The sequence below is a fragment of the Lethenteron reissneri genome, chromosome 21 (genome assembly GCF_015708825.2).
Source record: "Lethenteron reissneri isolate LAM-NWPU_2019-01 chromosome 21, ASM1570882v1, whole genome shotgun sequence".
In the NCBI taxonomy this organism is placed as follows: Eukaryota; Metazoa; Chordata; class Hyperoartia; order Petromyzontiformes; family Petromyzontidae; genus Lethenteron; species Lethenteron reissneri.
This window is the reverse complement of record NC_083799.1, coordinates 6,660,347-6,683,145: the sequence shown is the minus strand read 5'-3', so window position 1 is coordinate 6,683,145 and position 22,799 is coordinate 6,660,347. Positions and strand designations below refer to the sequence as shown.

The 22,799-nt window shown below is 47.0% G+C and overlaps 1 protein-coding gene across 6 annotated transcripts in view; it reads left to right on the top strand.

Annotated features, from left to right (window-relative positions):
- Nucleotides 1-22,799, top strand: part of LOC133345142 (partitioning defective 3 homolog) — a 199,015-nt gene that overhangs the window by 85,887 nt on the left and 90,329 nt on the right. For all 6 annotated transcript variants that reach the window (XM_061555640.1, XM_061555641.1, XM_061555644.1 and 3 more), the window contains exons 3-10: nt 12,834-13,206; nt 15,174-15,412; nt 16,634-16,783; nt 17,950-18,047; nt 18,497-18,580; nt 19,441-19,566; nt 20,389-21,200; nt 21,521-21,660. In XM_061555640.1, the coding sequence (XP_061411624.1) occupies nt 12,834-13,206; nt 15,174-15,412; nt 16,634-16,783; nt 17,950-18,047; nt 18,497-18,580; nt 19,441-19,566; nt 20,389-21,200; nt 21,521-21,660 (2,022 nt within the window). The remainder of the gene's footprint in view (nt 1-12,833; nt 13,207-15,173; nt 15,413-16,633; nt 16,784-17,949; nt 18,048-18,496; nt 18,581-19,440; nt 19,567-20,388; nt 21,201-21,520; nt 21,661-22,799) is intronic.

Sequence of the window (22,799 nt, the reverse complement as noted above, 5' to 3'; positions counted from 1 at the left end):
TGATGGCTGATGGATGACACTGGTTACAGTGACATTCAAAGGTGGGAGCATACCCGATGCTGAGCTGGAGCAATGAAATCAGGTGGGTGTACAAAAACTAGATGGATTATTACTTTGCAAAACTGTGAGAGATATAGTGAGTGGTGGCTTAGGAGGTGGCAGGAGGGGAGGGGAGGGACCCTTCATCCAGCAGTGGATAGATAGTGGATAGTGACAATGATCATTACGCCAATAGTACATTTAGGTGAATGAAGTGAAGAAAACCTTGTGTGTCCATACATGTGGATATGTGCAAGCTCTCAGTGAAAGCCTCTTTTAGAGCGGCTGGAATAAGTTACGTAAACATGAGCAATGAAAAAAAAGCACTCTGTGAAATATATGGAACATCGTTTGGAAACCTACGAGATAGGATACGTTTTTTTGCACAGTATTTGATTACACCCTCATAGTTGAACAAATATCAACATACAAGATTATCAGACGCACTCGGGGTTGAAGACTTATGATTCAAAAGAGTAAAATAAATATTTTTTCTGGACAGATGGGGATTAGATGGAGGTGGCGACATGAAATGTGCAGGGCCTTATTTTCTGCTCTCTTCCCTTTTTCTCAAGGCATCACATACACACACCAGCGTTTGTGTGTGTCTTTATGTGAGTGCCTCCACTTATATTTGTGGAGAGCAGTAGTGCAATAGTTAGCACACTGCGCTACAAACGCGGAATCCTGAATTCGATTCCCGCCCACGGCCCACATCAGTGACGAATATCCGAACCGGTTTTTGGGCCTCCGCTTAAATAAATGTACAAAACACGAGCACTGGGGAGATAATGGTGGCTGGGTGAAGTGTTCTGTCTTATAATACCACCACGTCATGTACCATGTCGGTCTTAATAGGTGCTCACTAACAGTACTTGCCAAAGCAATCTGTACAGCTTGCCGTGGATCTTTGTTTTTATACGTTTGTGTGCGTGTGTCTACATCTGCCCGTGCTCGTGTGTCCGTTACATTCTCTCCGACTGGGCAGGAAAAGAGAGAGTGAGAAGCCAAACAAACCGGGGCAGAATATCTGACACTAGTCCGCCTGCGCAGGCCCTCCCTCGTCCTCTTCTCATGTTTATCTAAGAGAGGGAGGGGGGTCTGTTCCCTCAACATCATTCTCACGCTGTTTTATGGGCAAACCTTCCGTAAGCATAACCCTCTCTGCCCCCCTGCTGGTTTAGAGCGAGCAAAAATAAACAAATAACGCTACTAAAATAAATTGCTCGCAAGTATTTTTTTCATCGCGCTCGCAGCCAGCGCGTGTTATCAGTACGCGCGATAATGGCCGGACATTCACCCTGACAGACGCCGTTGCTCCAGGCAGTTTCGCTCCAAGATTTCGGAGTCTCCTTTTTGAAGTCTGGCATGAGCTGTTTTGGTCTGCTGCTTAATAATATTTTTTATCTGAATTTATTTTTCACCCCCAAAAAAGTCTAATATTTTGGAATTCGCTGCTGTTACTCATGCCGGCATGTCTGAGAAGATGTCTGTTGCATCTCGACTGACAGTGCATGCGTACGAAACCACGACGTGTGTACGTGTGTGACCATCAACTATGGGGAGCAGGGGCGCAGCAGTTACTGGACTGCGCTATGAACCCCCCCCCCCCCCCATGACCCATGTTCGAGTCCCGCTCGTGTCCAACATCATTGCCAAATATCTGAACCATATTCTTAGGTGTTTTCGGTAAAGTCACGTAGGTAAAACATCAAAATTAATAAAAATAATAAAATAAAATAAAGATCACGACGTTTCGGAGGCAAGTCCTGGATCTCCGCTAGGTTGAGTACCCAGTGCGACGTGGGCACATCGCCACAACGGAGACAAAGTTGGCTGGGCGTGGTGCTGGCCACCCATCCCCTCATGTGACGTGCTGGCTTTAGTAGGTGCTCGCAAATAGCACTTGCCCCAACAATCTGTCTTTGACCATCAACTACTCTACATATAAATATTTAATTTAGACTTTTGTGACTGCAGGAATTCATATTCTTGGTTCTTTCGGTAAAGTCACGTAGATTAGATAAAAAATAAGTGAAAAATTAAAGCAAAAAACCCATGACGTTTCCATCGCAACACAAGCAGAAAAGAGGGCAAGCTTCGAAATGCAATTGCTAACAAGGGTTTCCAAAGTGAGTGGACGGGGGACGAGAGTTGGGGGGAGGAGAGCTTGTGCAGCGTAAACAGCATGGGCGGGGCAGCCAGTCAGACAATGGTGGGGAGGAAGGGGGTAGAGATATGGGGAGAGAGTGGGGGTAGAGTAGCCAATGGGGGAGTTGGGAGGAGGACTGTGTGTACACAGCATGGGTGGGGAGACAATGGGGGGGGGGGTGGGGAGACAATGGGGGGGGGGGGGGGTGGGGAGACAATGGGGGGGGGGGAGGAAGGGGGTAGATATAGGGGGAGAGAGACGGGGTAGACATGGGGAAGGGGCATTGCACCTCGCTACACACATCCACACTGCTGACGGTAGACTCAAAGTGGTTGTTGACATCTTTCCAATGATTGCTGAGTTTAAAACCGTCATCTCGTTTGAAATTGTTTCTGTGTCTGTATATATGGATGGCTTCATGAACGAATGTTTGTTGATAGCCAGTCGGCTTGCAAAGTACCATCGCCTTAGAAATAATGTGAGCCAGTCACATTAAAGTAATGATCAGCCACGGCATTAGTATTGGTCCTGCCAGTGTGTCAAATATGCCTTATGTTCATGAACACGGTCCGAGACCTGTCGTTTAGTTTCCCCAATGCAACTGCTGTCGCAGATACAGCTTAGTTTGTAGACGCCGGGATATTGCATGTCAGGAATCTTGTCGTTCATAGATGGGATCAGGTCACAAATTTTATGCACTGTGTTAAATCGGACCTGGATCTTGTGTTTGTTCAAGATTTTGGAAATCTTTTTGGTTATCCCTGCTATGTAAGGCAAGATGATGGTTTTGATTGGATCTTCAGATGGCTCCTTCCTCACGGTTGGGGTGATGGCTTCGCCTTGAGAGCCTGGTGTACGTGTTTGAGTTCACTGGCCAGGTGTTCATGGTCGGAGATACATTGAGCTCGATGGTGTAGCGTTTTGATGAGGGAATTCTTCTGGGATGGATGGTGGTAGGAATCAGGTGTCAGGTAGGCGTCAGTATGGGTTACTTTCCTGTAGACAAAACTACTCTTAAAAATCTAACAGCAGTGCGTACTGACTGTGGTGGTACCTGTTATGATAACAGCAGTGCATACTGTGGTGGTACCTGCTATGATTACAGCAGTGCATACTGACTGTGGTGGTACCTGCTATGATTACAGCAGTGCATACCGACTGTGGTGGTACCTGCTGTCATTACAGTAGTACATGCTGACTCTATAGCAGTATTTATGGACTCTATAGCACAAATAACTCACCTGAGAGAGTGGCGTGGTGAGACCTAGTCCCGTGCAGAGCCTCCGGCCTCGTCTAGATTTTCCAGCCGGCTGAGGTGGCACCTTGGCAGGCTGGGGCTGAACTGCTACCCCTGACCCCCCCTGTCTCGGCCTCGCTGTGCGCTGCGTTGCACCACTATCCGAGTAGATAACCTCTGGTTCAATAAACCTTCAGAGCCAGGGTGAACATCCGACTCCAAACGTATTTAATGAATTGAACGAGGTAAAACTGATGGAAAAACAAAGCACAAATACAGCATCTGTTAATACTTGGAAATATCAATATAATGAATGAATGCTACAGCATCATACCATTGTCTTAGATACATGAAACTCAACAATATATTCTGGATGGACCAGGCACCTACATTAGTACTGAATAGCTATACAAGAGAATAAGCTACTGTGTTAAATAAGGGCACATTGTGTAATCACCATACTGCAGCCTAAATGTACAGCACTACACATAACACTAACACTGAACTGTGGATGAGATATTTCGTCATCCTTGCTTTCAAGATCGCATTAAAGTTAAATGGGTACAAGTCTGACTCGACTTATTCAACTGCAAGTAACATTCACAATAAGGCAAGTGGCAGGCTTCGTTGTTAACTAGGCCTCATATTTATCATAACAATTTTACAGCATTATAAAGGCATTTACAGCATTGTAACGGCCATTCTAACATTATAACAGCATTCCCAGTATTATAAGAATATAAACTAACTTACATACAATGCTTCTTAAAGTCCCACAATGAACAGATGCACCTGTCTTCACTGAGACGCTATTTGTGCCACCATTTTGTACTCTGTGTAATGGCTGACACCCTGCCACATGGCTGAGAGAATCTAAAATCATAACTTCCTGGTCACGTGACCAAACTTAACATCGATACAGGAAATTCCTGTGTACACACACCCCCACACCTGCCATGAGGCAGAACATCCCCCCCGCCAGCCACGATCTCCCCAGCCGCTTTGCAGTAATATCTACGGCCTATAGTGGTAGCATCTACCGACTGTATAGTAGTAACTGCACGCATCGGGGTGGGGGGACATCACACAGTTAAGATTTAAGCTCAGCATTTAGTGTATCTTTATAGCATTTTTTACGCGAAAGAAAATGTCCCCCTCACTCCCACTGAAGGCATGCGACTTGGCATGGGCCATCCTCACCAAAGGCGCGTGAGTTGGTATGGTCATGCACGCGTCATAAATAAAGAAATAATTATAAAGCGCACAGAAATCGCACTAAATCGCTAATTAAACTAATTTAAAGTTGACGGATGTGAAAAAGGAATAGCGCTTGCTCACGGCATGGTTATCTAAAGTAAACACCACCTTTGGAGAGCCAAATCCTTTGCAAGCGCGCGAACACACACAAAGCCATACACAAACCCACAAACAGCCAATTTTTTACTTTTATATATATAGAAGAAGATAGATAGACTAGCGGGAGGTATCTGGCGTTGCCTGGGTGAAAAATATATTTCAAAACTTCTCTTAAAAACCTTACATATACATACACAGATACTAAGGTATTGTGAAAGCCCGGTGGGCCGTTTGTCCATTTCTCCACCAACAAAATTATAAGAGGCTTGCAAAAGTCCAAAAAGTTAGGTATATATACCTACACACCTTACATACAACAGAGGAAGTAGTATCTATTGACTCTGTAGTTGTATCTACTGACTGTACAGTAGTATCTACTGAGCCAGTAGTAGCTACTGACTGTATAGTAGTATTTACTGACTATAGTAATTACTGACTGTAGTAGTATATACTGTCCCTTCAGTACTATGTACTGACTCTAGTAGTAACGACTGACCGTAGTAGTAGTTTACTGGGCCTACAGTAGTATCTACTGACTCTATAGTAGTAATGACTAACTGTATAATAGTATCTGCTGACTCTATAGTAGTAATCATAATCAACGTTTACTAGTAGTATCCACTGTGTATAGTAGTAACTACTAACTCTATAGCAGTATCTACTCTAAGTAGTATCTACTGACTCGAGTAGCTACTCACCGTAGTAGTATGTACTGACTGTATAGTAGTATATACTGACTGTAGCAGTATTGACTGACTGTAGTGGTATATACTGACTGTTTAGGTATCTACTAACTCTATATAGCAGTATCTACCAACTCGATAGCAGTATCTACTATCACTACAGCAGTGCATACTGACAGTGGTGGCACCTGCTATGACTACAGCAGTGCATACTGCTGTGGTGGTACCTGCTATGATTACAGCAGTGCATACCGACTGTGGTGGTACCTGCTATGATTACAGTAGTGCATACTGACTGTGGTGCTACCTGCTATGATTACAGCAGTGCATACTGCTGTGGTGGTTCCTTCTATGATTACAGCAGTGCATATTGTGGTGGTACCTGCTATGATTACAGCAGTGCATACTGCTGTGGTGGTACTTGCTATGATTACGGCAGTGCATACTGCTGTGGTGGTACCTGCTATGATTACAGCAGTGCATACCGACTGTGGCGGTACCTGCTATGACTACAGCAGTGCATACTGACTGTGGTGGTACCTGCTATGATTACAGCAGTGCATACTGTGGTGGAACCTGCTTTCACTACAGCAGTGCATACTGTGGTGGTACTATCACTACAGCAGTGCCTACCGACTGTGGTGGTACCTGCTATGACTACAGCAGTGCATACTGCTGTGGTGGTACCTGCTATGACTACAGCAGTGCATACTGATGTGGTGGTACCTGTTTTCATTAAAGCAGTACAAATTGTGGTGGTTCCTGCTATGATTACAGCTGTGCATACTGACTGTGGTGGTACCTTTACCCTTTTACCCGGTATAAAGGGTAAATTACCTTACCTTGCCGAGGCCTACACGGTGGGGAGGGGAGGGTGGGGAGGGGCTGGGTGGGGAGGGGCTGGGTGGAGAGGGTGGGGCTTGGTGGGGGGTGGGAGGGGTTGGGCTGGGTGGGGAGGGGCTGGTCACCCCGTGGTGTCCTTATAAAACTCAACGTGTAACCTACTCACGCCGGCTTGTGCCCGCCCTCACAGTCGGGCATATTTGCGGAATACACCATGCCGCCGTTGACCCTGGCCATTGACCGAGCAACCCAACGTTCCTACCAGCTTTTACCCGGTAAAAAGGGTAAATTACCTTACCTTGCGATGCCTAGCGTCGCGTGTAAATTTGTGTGCATTTTGAACGGGAATGAGAAATCCCCCCCCACCCTCCACAGATGACGCACGTGCGTTGCCAGGGACAACACCCCTGCAGCTTGGGCGGCAAAAGTACATAATTAAGTAATGAAAAATCACACTTAATCGTTAATTAAACTACTCTAAAGGTGATGGATGGGAAAACGGAATAGCCTATTCCCACCGTGGGGCTTGGGGCGTGTCGCCCGGCAATTTTTTTTCTACATAAACCCCACCGTCCGAGAGCCAAATCCCTCGCAAGCACGCGTACGCAGACAGAGGGACAGACAGACAAAACATGCTTTTTATAGGTTAGAGAAGAAGATAGATTTGTGGGATTTTTATGGCTTTACATTGGCTTCAAATCGGATTTAGCATCTCACACTTCCACATTTTTTAAATTAAACATTGATATTTAGTGTAGAGAGGCAGTGTACATGATTCGCACATTGTGCTATGAGCCCTGGCAAATTTGCATTCGATTCCCAGCCATGGTTACTATTAGTGATATTCGCGGGAGTGATATTTTTTTAAATAATACTTTTAAAAAATTCTATAAGTATTTTTACACGATACATATAGGACTACTAGCATAAGTACCCGGCATTGCCCGGGTGAAAAATATATTTCTTAATAACCTTACATATATACACAGATGGGCTGCTACCCCTGCCCCCCCCCCCCCAGCCACGATCTCCTCGGTCGCTGTGCAGTAATATGTACGGCCTATAGTGTGGTGGGGTGTCGAGGCCTAGTACCGTGCAGAGCCTCCGGCCTCGCCTAAATTGCCCACCCGGCTGAGGCTGGGTACGGGTGCCATTCCCCCCCCCCCCCCGCGCTACAATAATACTGTCTAATCGCTATAATTTTATTATCTACCGACCCTATAATAGTAATTGCACACATTGGGGTGGGGGGGGGAGTGAAGAGGGCTTGAAACTTTGATGAATTTACCTCAGAGTCGCGTGGTGGGTGTCGAGGCCTAGTACCGTGCAGAGCCTCTGGCCTCGCCTAGATTGCCCACCCGGCTGAGGCTGGGTACTGGGTCCGGTACCCCCCCCCCCCCCGCGCTACAATAATACTGTCTAATCGCTATAATTTTATAATCTACCGACCCTATAATAGTAATTGCACACATTGTGGTGGGGGGGGAGTGAAGAGGACGTGAAACTTTGATGAATTTAATGCGTGCGCCTATTTTTAAGGGGAATTAAAAATGGCGTCCACCCCGCGGCGAATGCGTCGCTACCCGTTGCCAGGGGCAACCGCCGGACCAATCGTGTCTCGCAAATCCCTGACATTTCGTCCAATGAAACTGCGTATGGTCCGATACACAGACACACACACAGACAGACAGATTTGCGATTTTATATAGGACTATGTACGTATTCTCAATCACGATGCATGCATATGCTGTCCTTCGTGAACTGCATTTGTTTAAAGCTTTTGTATTTTACTAATATGTTTTAGTCGAGTGATTAAAAAAAATGCCTTGGGATGGCTGTACATGTTTCAGTGTGTGTGTGCGCTGCCATATTTGTGATTGTGCACCCATGTGTGTGTGTTGGACAGGCACGTAGCTGAAGCCCTCTTTAGTTAATCTCTCTCGGATAAGTGGCTCTGTTGGGGGGAGAAGGGCGATTGTGGGGGATGGGGAGTGCGAGAAATACTTTCGGGGGAGGCTGAGAAGTCCAGCAATGAGTGCACGCTTGCCGCTGACCTGCCCGCTTTGCTTCCTGCGCATCCGTGCGGCCGTCTCCATGAGAGAATACACGCGTTTGTACTTCGGCTCGGTGACACTGTGCGCAGAGTGCTGGACTGATACTCGGAAGGTTATAAGTCCAATACCCAGTCAAAGGATTAACTGGGCCAAATTTCAGTGACCTATGTATGTATGTTGAACTTCTTTTCGCACCGTATGTAGCCAGCCGTGTTAATCGGAGGTGTGGGGGAAGGACAACAAACTAAACGCAAAAAGCATTTTTAAAGAAATGAGTCTTCAATCCAGATGAATTAAAGTGCATAGCTCCACTGGCTACCAAATATCGGAAGAAAGAACGTACCAGACGGCCGCAGAAGTGAACCTGAAAGCGCACGTGTTGCGGCGACTGTCTTTGTTCGATGTTCAATTTGTGAGAAGTCAACAGTGGCCATATTAATCTTAAAAATTTGACTTCAAACTTTATTTATCTTTATCCAACCAGGATTAAACCCTTGAGATTCACGTGTTAATTTTTGCAAGGGGTACTTGTACAATGGCAGCAATACAAATGAATTTGAGGATCTACATAGCATATTTAGAGTATTTAGCTGGTATATATTTCCACATGATAAGCGACTTTGTTCAGCTATCATTTGTGGTCAGGTCACTTCTCCAAAAAATCTATATAGCTCAGTAGCCATTGGTAAAATAGAAAATAATTTATCTTTTAGTTTATTAATTGTGACCACATCTCAAGACACTTTACAGAAAGAGTGGGCAGCTAGCCCCACTCCTCCCCCTCCATCCCTTCCTCCCTCTTCATTCCTCCTCCCTTATTCCTCCTCCATCATTCCTCCTCACTCCTCCTCCCCTCTCCCTCATCCTCCCCCTCCCCCCTCCTCCCCCCTCTTACCCCCTTCTCTTTTTTACGATCTGTGGAAACAAGAAGATGCTCGGTGTAGTCAGCACTTTGCTTCGTTCATCATTTCGTAATTTTTCTTTTTTATAACTTTGCTTTTTTATAACTTTGCTTTATGTTAACCCCCATGTCTCGCTCACTCTCTCGCTCACTCTCGTTCTGCACACAGCCCTTCTCGTAATCCAACGGCCTCCGACGGGTAGCTCATATCAGCATGCAGAGCTCCCCGTCATCTGCCACCGAGCACACGGCCTCCTCCATCGCTCACTGCTCCTTGAAGGCCGGCACGGTGTGGGTCAGCCGCGCATGGCGGAACTCCAGCCACACCCTGGCTCCGACCAGAGCGCGGAAGATGCCCACGCTGCTGGCCGGACGTGTCCCCTCCAGGGCCACCTTCCTCGCATTGTAAATGGCGAGCTTGGCATAGCCGACGAGCACGTTGACCAGCCCCTGAAGATGTTGGGGTCCGTCGCCCTTTTGGCATCCAAAGATGTTACCCCCTTCTCTCTCTTCCTACCTCCTCCCTGCTTCTCCCTCCTCCTCCCCCCTTCTCCCTCCTCCTCCCTCCTACTCCCTCTTTTCGCATGATGAGTCACAGAGATTAGAAACTGATTTTTGGAAACGGCAACAAATATTATAAATTACGAGGCTCTTTATCCATTCAGTGGCACTGTCTATAAATTGATTTGGGCCCTGCCCTCCGATGGTCTGGATGGGGCAGTGAGCAGCTGACCACGTGTTCCGTTGTTTGTTCCACTCTAGAGTCGCACGTTGAACCGTCTTTTATCTACTTGCGTCGGAAGTCGTCGGCGCATCGGCTGTGCAATGTTCGAATGCGATTCACTTTGGTCCAGTTTGTGGGGGAAGTGAGAAGCCAGGAAGGGTATCCCTTGGGTCATTGATGTGGCCATTGTCGGTCCCTTGCGCGTTACTCCCTTCCGTTCACTTTTCGTCCGAAGGTGGTGCGTTTTGTTCAGCATTTTCAGTCATTGACCAGGGATGTTAATAATCAGAATCTCTATTTAACCTAGAAAAATCTGATGAGCTATGAATCTCTTTTTCATAGATGTCCAGTCGGGGTGGGTCAGAAAGTTACAAGAACAAACAATAAAAACGACTGGAATGTTAATCGGACTCGCAATACATCGGTTCTACTTAATATGTACAGAGAACGATAGGTCGGCAGATGTAGCAATCATTAATATGCAACACAATAATACATTATGTTAGTCGTTATGAAAAATGTTAATAAATAATGTTATAAATAATAAATGGAAAACGTGAATGTAAATTACAATACGATGCATTAACAAAAAAAGTTATCTGAAAGGTAATTTTTAAATGTGTTATAAAAGTGCTATGGAAGCAAGTGTGTGGAAGGAAATAAATAGATTTGTTAATCTGTTGTAGAAACTCTCTCCCACGAAGGTAATGTGGAATTTCTACCACCGACTCATCTCTGCTGTCACATTGCTCATGCAAACAGGAAGGACACTGAGATGATTGTTTTTACTCTTGAGACAAATCTTCTGTGAAGTGGACCCTACACATGACACATGGTTATTATCATTCACAAGAGTAACGTTTTATTTTGCCAGTGTTTCAGTCCCAATTACAAATTCAACAATTACCAGAAAATAAAATTGAATAACATCTCTCTCGGGTCTTCACGTAGCGATAGTTTATCTTGCAAAACGCGAAACGAGCCCCGCTGCTTTCCACCTGATTAAAAAAAACATTAATTTAGCATAACAATCCTAATTGCTTTTACGATGGAGGAAAACAAATCTTTTACTTTGACATTTTTATGATTCTCATAACTGCTCGGATTTTTTTCTGCCTAACATCAATTGCAACAATTAAACAATTAAGGGAGGGAAACAATTTCAAAATAATAAGGAAGGCAACGGGGGGGGGGGGGGGGATTATTAAAACGGTGATATTTATGGGTAAGAAGCTGCGGATCTCTAGATTGGCATAGCTAGGGAAGGCGCAAGGAGGCGGGGGGGGGGGCAGCCAGAATGCAGCATTGCTCATTCATTACTCAGGCACACGATTATCAGCAGCAACAACTTGCGGAAGATAAGATGAGTTCATGAGCTACGGGAGAGCGGAGGGGGGGGGCACTCCGAATTTAAGCCCAGAGACAGTCTCGCTGCTGCACATTCATCATCCCGCACATATTTCAGTTTGGTTTGTTTAATCTGCACTTTGTCAAAGATTGTGTTCAACAGAAGAGTCCACCAATAGCAATGAAATGTCAGGAGGTGTTAAGCTAAGGGACCCGGTGCCTTGCTGTGATTGCCACTGCTTGCTGTGCCCCACCACGCAGTCAATGCTGAGTGAACATGACTGCATTTATGATCGCTGTGCCCGAATTATTGCTGTTTGTACGTGTGTGCGCATGACTGTTTAAGGGTGTGTGTGTGTCCATTTGGGTGTACGTTTGGATGCACATACACGGCATGTGTATTTAGACGTGTGTATGTATGTGTAATGACGACTTGACATAGTTTTTTTGAGATGGCACTTTATTGAAGACGCATTCATTTGACATCAGGCAGAGATCCCACTGCAACAGCCCCGAGTCTCCCGCGTATCTCCCTTCTATACCAACCGAGGCCACGCTCCCTTCTCGAACATTCCAAGAGCCACCATTCCCTTTGCACTCACAACTGATACCCTGTCATTACCTTCCGTGGCCACTAGTCCACTCAAACTGCATGCAGGCTCTATTGGCACTACATATGTTTGAATGTATTGGTTTTTGGATGTGTGTGTATGTTTGTATATCTGGGTTATTGGAGCAAGTTCTGTTAGCGAGTACCTATTAAGGCCGAGACGGTGCTCTAAGACTGTGTTGTGGGGAGTGCTAGTGTAGTGGTTAGTGCACTGGGCTACGAACCTGGCATACCAAGTTCGATTCCCGCTCACGGCCAACACCAGTGACAATTATCTGAACCGGTCCTGGGTCACCCCTCGGTCGACTCAGCCTCAAATGAGTACCTGATGCGGTGTGTAAACATCGCCACTTGCGAGACAAAGGCGTCCGCGGCGTGTTGCTGGCCACCCACCACCTCGTGTGCCATTCCGGCCTTCATAGGTACTCGCTAACATCACTTGCCCCAACAGTATGTTACAGGCTATACGGGGGATATTTGTCTTTGTTGTGGCAAACTCCACACCCGGCCGCCTTTGTTTCGCCAGTGCTGATATTTGCACATCACACCAGGCACATATCAGATGTTCATTACTGATGTTGGTCATGGTGATAAAATACTCAGGTCACTGGTTTTGTAGTGTAGTGCTGCTTCTCTTGGGGACTTATATATGTGGGTGTAAGTATGTCTATGCATCTATGTGTTTGGACATGTGTATATGTGTCACTGGATGTGTGTGCTTGGCCACCCACCTCCTCATGTGTGAACTTGTCTCCGTGTGTTTGTGTCTGCATGCGTGTAGCTGCTGTGTGTGTCAACTTGTCCCCGTGGGTTTGTGTCCATGTACGAGTAGCTGCCATGTGTGTGAAATTGTCCCCATGTGTTTGTGCGTGCGTGCGTGCACGTAGCTGCTGGCTGTGTTCGAGGAGCAAGAACCCCCTCGGGGTGGCGATGGCGCCAGTGGAAGCTCAGCCGGCACCCAGAGCCCTGAAGCCTTCAGCAGTGAGACCCTCCCCAGTGGTGGCGGCGCCGGCATGGCCTGCAGGGTCTCCGAGCTCGGGGGGTCCTCATTCCGGGGGTCCGAGCTCGCGGGGGTGTCACGTCGTGACTCAAACAGCTACGGCTCGAGAGCGCCAGAGCCAGGGACGGTGGCCCCCGCCGCTTGCAGGGTGGCTGAGCGGGGCCCCAGCGATGGGGAGGCGGAGAGGGCTGGCGTGACTGGATTCTGCCCATACCAGCTCGGCAATGAGATTGAAGTGACGCCCTCATCTCTCCGCACGAGTGAGCAAGCCGTGGCAACCACCAAACCCCTCCCACACCAAATCTCTCTGAAAATATTCTTCACTTATTTACCAAGTTTGCAATTGGTTACACCAAGTGATTGTCATCATCATCATCATCGTCCGTGGTCAATTCACTGCTGTATGAAGCTTCGCCAAGCCGCTGCCATCTCTCATGGTCATGTCGTGTACTAATCCACCGAGCACCTGCACACCAACTCGATTTCATCAAAATAGTTTGCAAAATCCCTAGGATAGAAGAAAAACAATTATATTTACTTCCAGGAAACATGCAACTTATGCATGGGATAAGAAACAGAATAAATGTTATAACAACTCTTGAACACTCTTTGGTTCTTTCGGTAAAGTCACGTAGGTAGAAAATAATAGATCACGACGTTGCGATCGAAACGTCGTGATCTATTATTCTCTACCTACGTGTATTTATCGAAAGAACCAAAGAGTAAGGATTCCTGCAGTCACGAAAGCTTCAAATCAAATAATATATTACAAATATAATCTGTGCATGCTGGATTATGGCAAATAATGTAAATGAAATAAAAAATATTCCATTTAGGGTAGAAATGAGACAGAACAGACATGCAAATAATACCAGCAAGATGTTAAAAACGAGACTATTAAAATAACGATGCATGAGTTGAACTGTGACCCCCGCATTGTGACAATCCCTCAAACAGTGTACCCACTCGCTGAACAGAAACTTGCAAATAATTGGTTTGTCAGGAATGCCCTTTCTTTTTCAGTGATATAAAATATCAAAATGTAATTTTTTACTCGACCTGTAGTGTATTGTATACAATTGCAGAGGTGTAAACTCACACGGAGACGAGATTCTCTGTAAGGGATATTGCCAGTTTATTAACTACCACACTCACGTACAGGATCACAGGATCACACCAGAGGTAGGTACTTCTACACTTGGTCCTTCCCGTGGACCATCCCGGTACCCGCTTAACTCCTCGGCCTATCCTGACCTAAGCTCCCCACTAATCCCACTCTTTCCTCGGACGAGGGTCTTGGTGCTGAGCGGCATGTCTTCCGTTTCGGCGTGTCCTCCGTTCCTTCGGCTCCCCACAACGACCCCGCCCCTCACCCCGGGGTCCCCCTAAGTACCTTGCCCCTCTGGATACATGATGTCAAGCTATGACGTCATCCACTTTTTCCTGCCGATTGACCTCACTTCCTCCCACTACTCCTCTACACGATTACTAAAGCAGAAGTATTTCAAGCACTCCGAAAATAATAGTAATAATTACAGCAGTTTTGAAAAAAAATTATTTAATCAGTCTCAGCCCTTCTGATTTACGTTGTGGAATGGATGGAAACCAAGATGTTTACTTTCACCACGAGATGCCAGACAAACGCTAGCTTAACTTTTTATGTTCCATATTTATCCTATTAAATGCCAGTTGTTTATAATGCTCGGTTGGCAGTGGTGTACAAGCACAACCAACATAAAAACTCAACACATTCATTAAGAACACTGCTTTAAAAAATATCTCATTATTATGAAGGGCCATTGGCCAAAACATCACCTATTTTATATATTTAGGGCAGTGTTATTCATATCTATGTTGATTTGTTCTATACAAAATTATCTCAGTACTGTACATCAGTTGAAGGTCTCTACATACATTTGATAATCAAGTACAATACTGTTTTATTGGCAGAACTCTTAATATTGCATCCTGATGAAGGAGACAAACAACATATTTGTAACTTTCAATCCACTGTCTATTTATATTGTTTCTTTTCGCTATTTAAGAAAAAGGAAATAGTATTTACTGTGTATATCTGATGACTTTGGTGCTGCGTTCACATCTGTATGTGTCTGTGCTTGCCTATGTGTGCAAGCCTGTGCGCGTGCATGTCTACACGTGCATGCAAAGCGTGCGTGCGTAGATTCACGCTGCATCCATGCGTTCGTGTCTTTGTGCGTGCGTGCAGACACACCCCTGCATGTGCGGCGCAGCAGTGACCCGGCCCAGCTGGGACCATCCTCAGGGGTCTGCATGGGGGCCCTCAGCCACCTGCTCCCCCGGCACGGTTCCTCCCGCGATGGCTGCGGCGGCCCCCCCAGGGGTCGGGGACGCTGGGGAGCCAAGGCCGACACCCTGCCCCGGCCGCACCATGGCAGCCCACAACAGGGCACCCTGCCCTCGGCCGCTACCATCCCCCGCGCCAAGGTTTGCCACACGTGCCAAGGCATGTCAGGGTTTGCCAGGGTACGCTGGAGCATGATGGGATTGGGCCAGTACCTGCACCTCCCACGGCTTCCCCCCTCCCTAAGTTCATCAACCTACGACAACCGTAAGACTGCTTTGGGCACGTGCTCTTAAGTTATAATTATTAAAGCAATTTACTCCCTTTTGTCAAGTCACTGCTGGATGAAGGTTTCCTATGCCGTGTCGGTTATGGGTGCTGTTTAACCACACTCGCTGCTTAACGTGCCCCAGACTGTGTGCCCCGAAACTGGTTCACCACATCACTCGCCGCTGATGCTAACCATGACTGAGAATCAAACACAGGTTGCCAGGTTCATAGTGCAGTAAACAAACCGCTACGCCAGCACCTAGTCATGCCAGCACAGCGTACCATGACGTGGTGTGGCCAAAACCTTTGTCTCGCCAGAGCTGATGTTTATACACTTATCAGGTAGTAATTTAAGCCTGAGTCAACCTAGGAGCAGACCAAGGAACAGAATGAGATAATACTTGATCGTGAAGTTAACCACAGCCTGTATTGAACTGAGGTGGCCGTGTCACCTGACGCAGTTTGAAAACTCACGGTGCCACCATTCTCCACTGACAGCCCTTGCCCCAGCATTCTTAATGGCTTTACTTCTGTACAAATCCCACAAACACATTACGCACTTGCACATATGCAATCAATTTCCAAACATGCCTCATGTCCATGCTTATGCATTTGCACGCACGTACACACACGCAAACCATGTATGCACACTCACATGCATGCACACACTCGCATTCTCACACACCCACACACGCTCATATCTCCACACAAGCATGCACGCAAACACATCAACGCACACACACTCACATGCCCACACACGTATGCACACATGCATTTACAGAGGAGCATGTACAGATGAGAACTGCATTAAGATTCAGCACTCCACCTGCTTCAGTTAGGCACCATTATTACATTTCTTATTAAATTTCCAAATGTAAACTAATTCATGACAATAGTTATTAAAAAATGTTGTTGTTGTTTTTGAAAAAGGGAGTTTCAAAGGATACTAGTATTATCATCACAATACTCTGTTTTGTTTAAATACATTTTTCAAATACGAGGAGTGGCTGCAATTATTTCCAGCCTCCTCCATTCTATCCCCTCACTCCCTCTCGTCCCCACTCTCCCCTGTCCAACCCCGCCCCCCCCAAAAGGCGGAGGTGTCGAGGAGAATGGGGGGCGGGGACGGGTGTGGGCCGATGGCGCGGCACGCCGGGGGAGGAGCGTTCCAACGCGTAGCCGCTCGCTCATCCCTCAGTGCCGCTCACCCCATGGTCGACCGCTGGCTGGAGCGGCAGGATCAGGTGCACCAAGAGACGCCCATCCCTTTAATGCAGAGGGGTGGGGAAAACCTCCTTAATTTGGACCGAATTCGACTTTCTTTAGAAATATATTATTATTTTTACCAGGTAAGGCCCACTGAGCTCCAGAGCTCATTTTCAGAAGTGACCTGGCCACAAAATTATAGCGCAACGAAATAGCTTTAGTCACGTGGACATTTATAGCAGCCAAATACTCTTAAGCACATGTTAATTTTAAATGTGGAGGGGAAAATTTGGAAGACCCAGAGAAAAATCGACTTGACCACGGGGAGAACGCGCAAACTCCAAATATACAGGTGGCGGGATCGGTATTGAACCCATGGCATCCTGCATACCAGGCGAGGAGGTTAACATCTCACGAGCACATGCCTTGACGTTATCCATTATTAACGTGACGGATAACATGCACGCCGACTGAGTGTGATGATGCCCTTGTATTTACGGAAGTAACTGAGCGTGGCATTACAATGAGAAATACGGTGTTGTCAGGTAGAACATTTTGCCTTCTTGTGCCCGATTAGTGGGGCTAAGATGCTTCTTGCAGTTATGGGAAAGACATAATTACATTTGTGGACCGTTGTGAAGCAATAGGCTTCATTTGTCTGCGGGGCTGTATGAAAGGAAGTCGTGGGCTGGATATGGCCTGTGTGGGCCATGGGTTCCCCACTCAAATGTCCCGGTAATGTGATAGTTCCCCGGTGTGGTTACTGGATATGTCACGATAAATGTAATTCGTTGATTAAAAATTACTGCGTATAAATGCATCGAATTGTGCATGAGAATAATTTGTTTTTGATTTGTGTTTATTGTGGTCCTCCAATCCAGTTTCCATACTATATCTTCCAATATTGCTGCGAATAGCACTGCCAAGAGCATGTCTGCTTGTCTAACTCCCCTTATAACGTGATGATATGTGATGTATCATTGGCCCCTCTAAACTGGGTTAATTGAAGTGTGCAGAGGGCAAACAGTTATATGCTTTGAGCGAATCACATTTTAAATAACTCACCAGCTGAAGTTTAAAAGTTTATTTTTAGAATGCTCTTTCCCACATCTCCCTTGAAAAACGACTCTCACCCGATTAAGTAAATGACACTGCTCTGAAATGCCCTGTCTTATGAACCCTATCCTGCTTTTGTCAACACAAGGATGATGGAGAATGCGAGGAGAGGAGCGATGATCGCATGGATCCAGTGGGGCACGCAGACTACTCGCAAAAACACACGCACAACACCGGCACATGCAGGTGAGTGTGGCATCGTGGCCACGAACCCACGGGCACATGAGCCAAACAACAAGATACCCCGTATAGCCTGAACAGTCTTTGAGGGTAAGTGCCGTTGGTGAGCACCTATGAAGGCCGACACGGCACATGAGGGTTTGGGGGACTAGCACTACACCCGACCACCTTTGTCTCCATAGTGGCAATGTTTATTCATTGTACCAGGTACTCATTTGAGGTTGAGTCGCCATAGGGGAGTCCCAGGACCAGTTCAGATAATTGTCACTGGTCCTAGCCATGCAGGAATCAAACTTCAGTCACCGGGTTCATAGCGTAGTGCACTAACCGCAACACCAATATACATACACACAGGGGTGAATATTCTGTGTAAGTCATTCTGGCCACTGTGGGTTGTGTCATTATCATCTCCCTTCGTTCCTTTTACCCTCCTTTTTGCATTTTTCCCATCACAGTGACATGGTTCAGCTGGTGGAGATCCCCAACGACGGGGGTCCCCTGGGGATACACCTGGTGCCCTTCCTGTCATCCTCCAGCAGGTAACGGGGGTTGGTGGACAACCATGGAGGCAAGAGGCCCGGGGGTGGTGTGGGGGATTACTGGATTATTGTCCATGCAGGGCAGTGGTTTTGTTTTAGTCTTTTTCCAAATTTTGTACAAATTAGGCCATCAACGCCATGTCTCATTAGATGATGCGCTCATAGCTCTTGCAGAGTAGTGCGTCATCCTCCACACTGTGGGTCACAGCATATTCCATGTGCTCTGCTACGGAGAAATATTCATCGTGTCACTGTTAAATTTATATTTGTATTCATTCTCAGAGCTAAATCTGTAGCCAAATTAAGTGAAAAAAACCCAACTTTAATATGATGAGTTTTTTTGTACAATCATAAGAAACGGCTGAGACCATCAACTTACTACATTTCAGAACCAAATCTAACCATAGGCAGCTACAACCCAGATCGAATCCAAAATCTCAGGAGTGCTGGCTCAGTATTCTGATCTCAGAGCTTCCTCAATTGATAATGAATGTAGTCCGGCAGCACCTGTCTCCTCTGCTGAGAGGTATTACTCTGCCTATATTAGACCACAGCTGGCATTAGGGATTAGTGACTACTGCATCGGCCCTGGGTCAACTCAGCCATAAACGAGCACCTGGTGCGTTCTCCAAACATCAGCAATGGGAAGACATAGGCGGCAGGGGGTCATGCTGGTCACACCCCCATCCAGTTCTCCGTGTAGGCTTAAATATATACTCACTAACCAGCACTAACCCCATCAGTCTATGTAGGCTAAATGAGAATCTTTATCTTTGCTTACACATGTGTACATCCATGTGGATCCATGTGTGTGTGTGTACGTGCATGTGTGTGTTTGTGTGCATACATATCTCCTCCAGGAGCCTGGGGCTGTGCGTGCGTCACTTGGAGGAGGAGAGCCGCGCATGGCGCGATAGCCTCCTCTCCACGAACGATGCCATCATCGCTATTAACTCGCGCCAGCTGCTAGACATCGGCTTTGAGCTGTGAGTTACATGCACACATTCACGCACCCTCTCTCTGAGAATTAATGAATCCACTCACCCTCACATTACCTACGTGTTCATCGCATCTCCACATGAGCCGTTTTTCCCCCTCCAATCGTCATCACATGTCCACATTAGTCATGAACCAATTTTAGTAATTCGTTACATCTCCATATCAGCAGTTGATTCATTCATCATCACATTTCCACATCAGCCAAAGGTAGATTCATCTTCATATCTTTAAATCAGCCATTGACACAATAATTCAGTCAACACATCTTCATATCAGTCAATCATTAATTCATTAATCCACTACATTTCCACATCATCCACCCATTTATCCCTCTGCATATCTGGCTTAATATTAGGCCAGTAAACATTCCTCCCCCCACTCGATTCAATGAATGATCACGATTTGGCGTTTCATTTCGATGTTATGCCACCGCTTCCACCTGCAACCTTGCCGAAAGAAGTGGAACACATCGCCCACCACCAAGTAATTTTGATTGATGAAGTGAAGATATGTCGCGATTCATTTCAAGATTATTTTAACATCGTGGTGAGTGTAGCAACTCTCGTGGCTGCAGGAGTCACGTGCAGCAATTATATCCATTATACAACTGAAATATAAACTTTTCTTGCACGTACAATTTTACGCAGTTGTCGTTGAGCATAACAATCGCGTTGAATCAATAAATAAACGCCGTTCACTCCAAACAAAACCAGTCAAATTGTCCACCTCCACGTACATCCATTTGCACGTCAATCCTCTCTGCACCCCCTTACCATGACCTCGCGCGTAACACTCTGCACCACTGGCAGGGCGCAGCAGATGTTCCGGCATGCCATGCAGTGCTCGGTCATTCGGCTGTGGGTCGTCCCAGCCGCTCAGCGCGAGGCCTACGAGCGTGATCTCTCCTCGCCGGCCTCCCCGGCCTCCCCTGCCTCTCCATCGTCCCGTGCCACCTTCCTCCGGCCGCGGCCCTTTCCCTGGGGGGAAGTGTCTCCATGCGGCGCCGCTGGTGACATTCGTGTACTCGGCTGGGAGGCGCATGGCAGCTGGGATGCGCACGGGGCCACGTGGGAGTCGCACGGCGAGTGGGACGCTCACGCTGACTGGGGGCCACCACCGCCACCCCCCATCTCGGCGGCCACGGCAGTGGCATGCACGGGGCTCAATGGTGGTGGTGGCGGCGCTGTTTGCGGCTCTTGGCGTCGCCCGGACGATGGGGCCACCACCAGCGCCGTGGGGGCTTGCGCTCAGTGCGTCGTGTCCACGGCGCTCGGTCCCAATGGGCTCCTCCAGGACTGCCTCCTCTACCGGCCGCATGTACCTGCAGTGGCGGCAGCGGCGGCGGCGGCATTGACAGATGCCGCGCAGGACGCTCGCTGGGCGTGGTGCGGCGGCGGTGGCGGCGGTAGTGGCCCTGGCCCGCAGCCGGGCCCGCCGGCCCACACGCTGCCTCTCTGCCAGCAAGTGCACCGAGCGCCCTGCTCTCAGAGTCTTCCCACGTTTCCGTGCACGGTGGCGGCCATTGCCGCCCCCTTGGGCAACGTGCAGGCGGAGCGGACATCCTCACCGGTCGTGCCGCGCAGGCACTCAGGCCGGCGGTTCAGAGTGCAGCTCCAGAAAGGTGACGTTTCCGTGGGGTTTGTTATTTATGTGAGAATTGAGTTAGGGTTCTTAGAACAACTTGATGACCCCATGTGAGGAGGATTTCTCTGCCGAGGAGCATATGGGAAAGTGCTTCCCTGAGTGTGCAGATATGTGGAGAGTTTTAAGTTGATTGCACCAATAAGTGCAATTAAAAAAAAACTGGAAAAGGGACAAAAGCTATTGCATTGAAGAAATATGATTGAAAAACGTAAAATTCTAGTATTTAGTAACAAAGAATTACAATGAAGGTACAATAATAATGAGGTTAATCATATCTCCCTGTTCCACTCTGCTCAGGGCCGGAGGGACTGGGCTTCAGCCTAACGTCGCGCGACACGCCAGTCAGCGGGCCCGGCCACGTTTACATAAAGCACATCCTGCCACGGGGGGCGGCCATCGCCGACGGTCGCCTCCACGCGGGAGATCGCCTCATCATGGTGAGGGGGCGGCACTCGGAAGGTTGAGGTCATTGGTCATGCGTCAATGGTTGGAATCGGAGGGCATCCTGGTGAGGGGGCAGTAGTCGGAAGGTCGTGGTCACTGGTGATGGGTCAGAGGTCAGCCCGTGGCTATTGCGGTGATAATAATGAAGGGTGAGCAGTCAGGAACTTGTGGTCATTGGTCATGAGTCAAAGGTCAGAACCAGTGAGCAGTACTACTGTAGAAATATGTTTCTTTGACCTTCGTATGAATGATTAAATAGTCGATTTGTACATCAAGTAATTTTTGTTCTGTTTATGTCACAGACATTTATTTTGTTGCTGCTGAAAATCTCAAGCATTGGTGAATATTAGAAATGTAAATTGGGAGTGGCAGGCATACATAATGGGAGGACTTGTGATTTATTGTGCAGTCTCTCAGCAAGAATGACCATTGTGTTTAGCAGATTTAGGACCTTTTTTCTGTGGCGTGTGGGCTATATGGACAAACTGTTGTCCTGTTACTTCCCCCTGCTAGCCCGTGCATTACAACATTGTTAAATAAATCCCGCACAGTAATGAAATAATGCATTTAAATTTAATTATCCATGGCCAAAAAAGGTACATCTTGATAGTTTTATAATTAAATAAGATATGTAGAGACGTAGTAATAATGTCGCAAGGCAGGAGAGGATAGGGGTGGTCACTGGAGCGCAGCAAGTTTTGGGAGAGAGATGGAGGAAGCAGGGGAGGGATGTGATGGATTTAAGGGAGGGAAGGGAAGAGGCAGGAGAGCCAAAGTGAGAGAATTAAAAAGATCTTAATGGAAATGGGCAAAATGTCAAGCAATTTGTATGATTTATGAAAGCAATAATAATTGTATTTAATATGCGAGGCGTACAGAGGCAAATAGGTTGATAATATATCTCTCATCTCTATGGACATACGTATGGACGTGTTAGATAAAATAAAATATTAAACTTGTACCTTTAATAATGCACACATTGCCGTTGAGAATCAAGGAACTTGACGGAGCATGCGATCGCTTGTTAGGAACAGGATCACTTTTACGCACTCTTTAGTTTTAAAGCACACGCTTATTTTTCTAATGTCGGAATGCATTAGCTTGTGTCTGTCCCTCTGCGAACTGGCAAAAT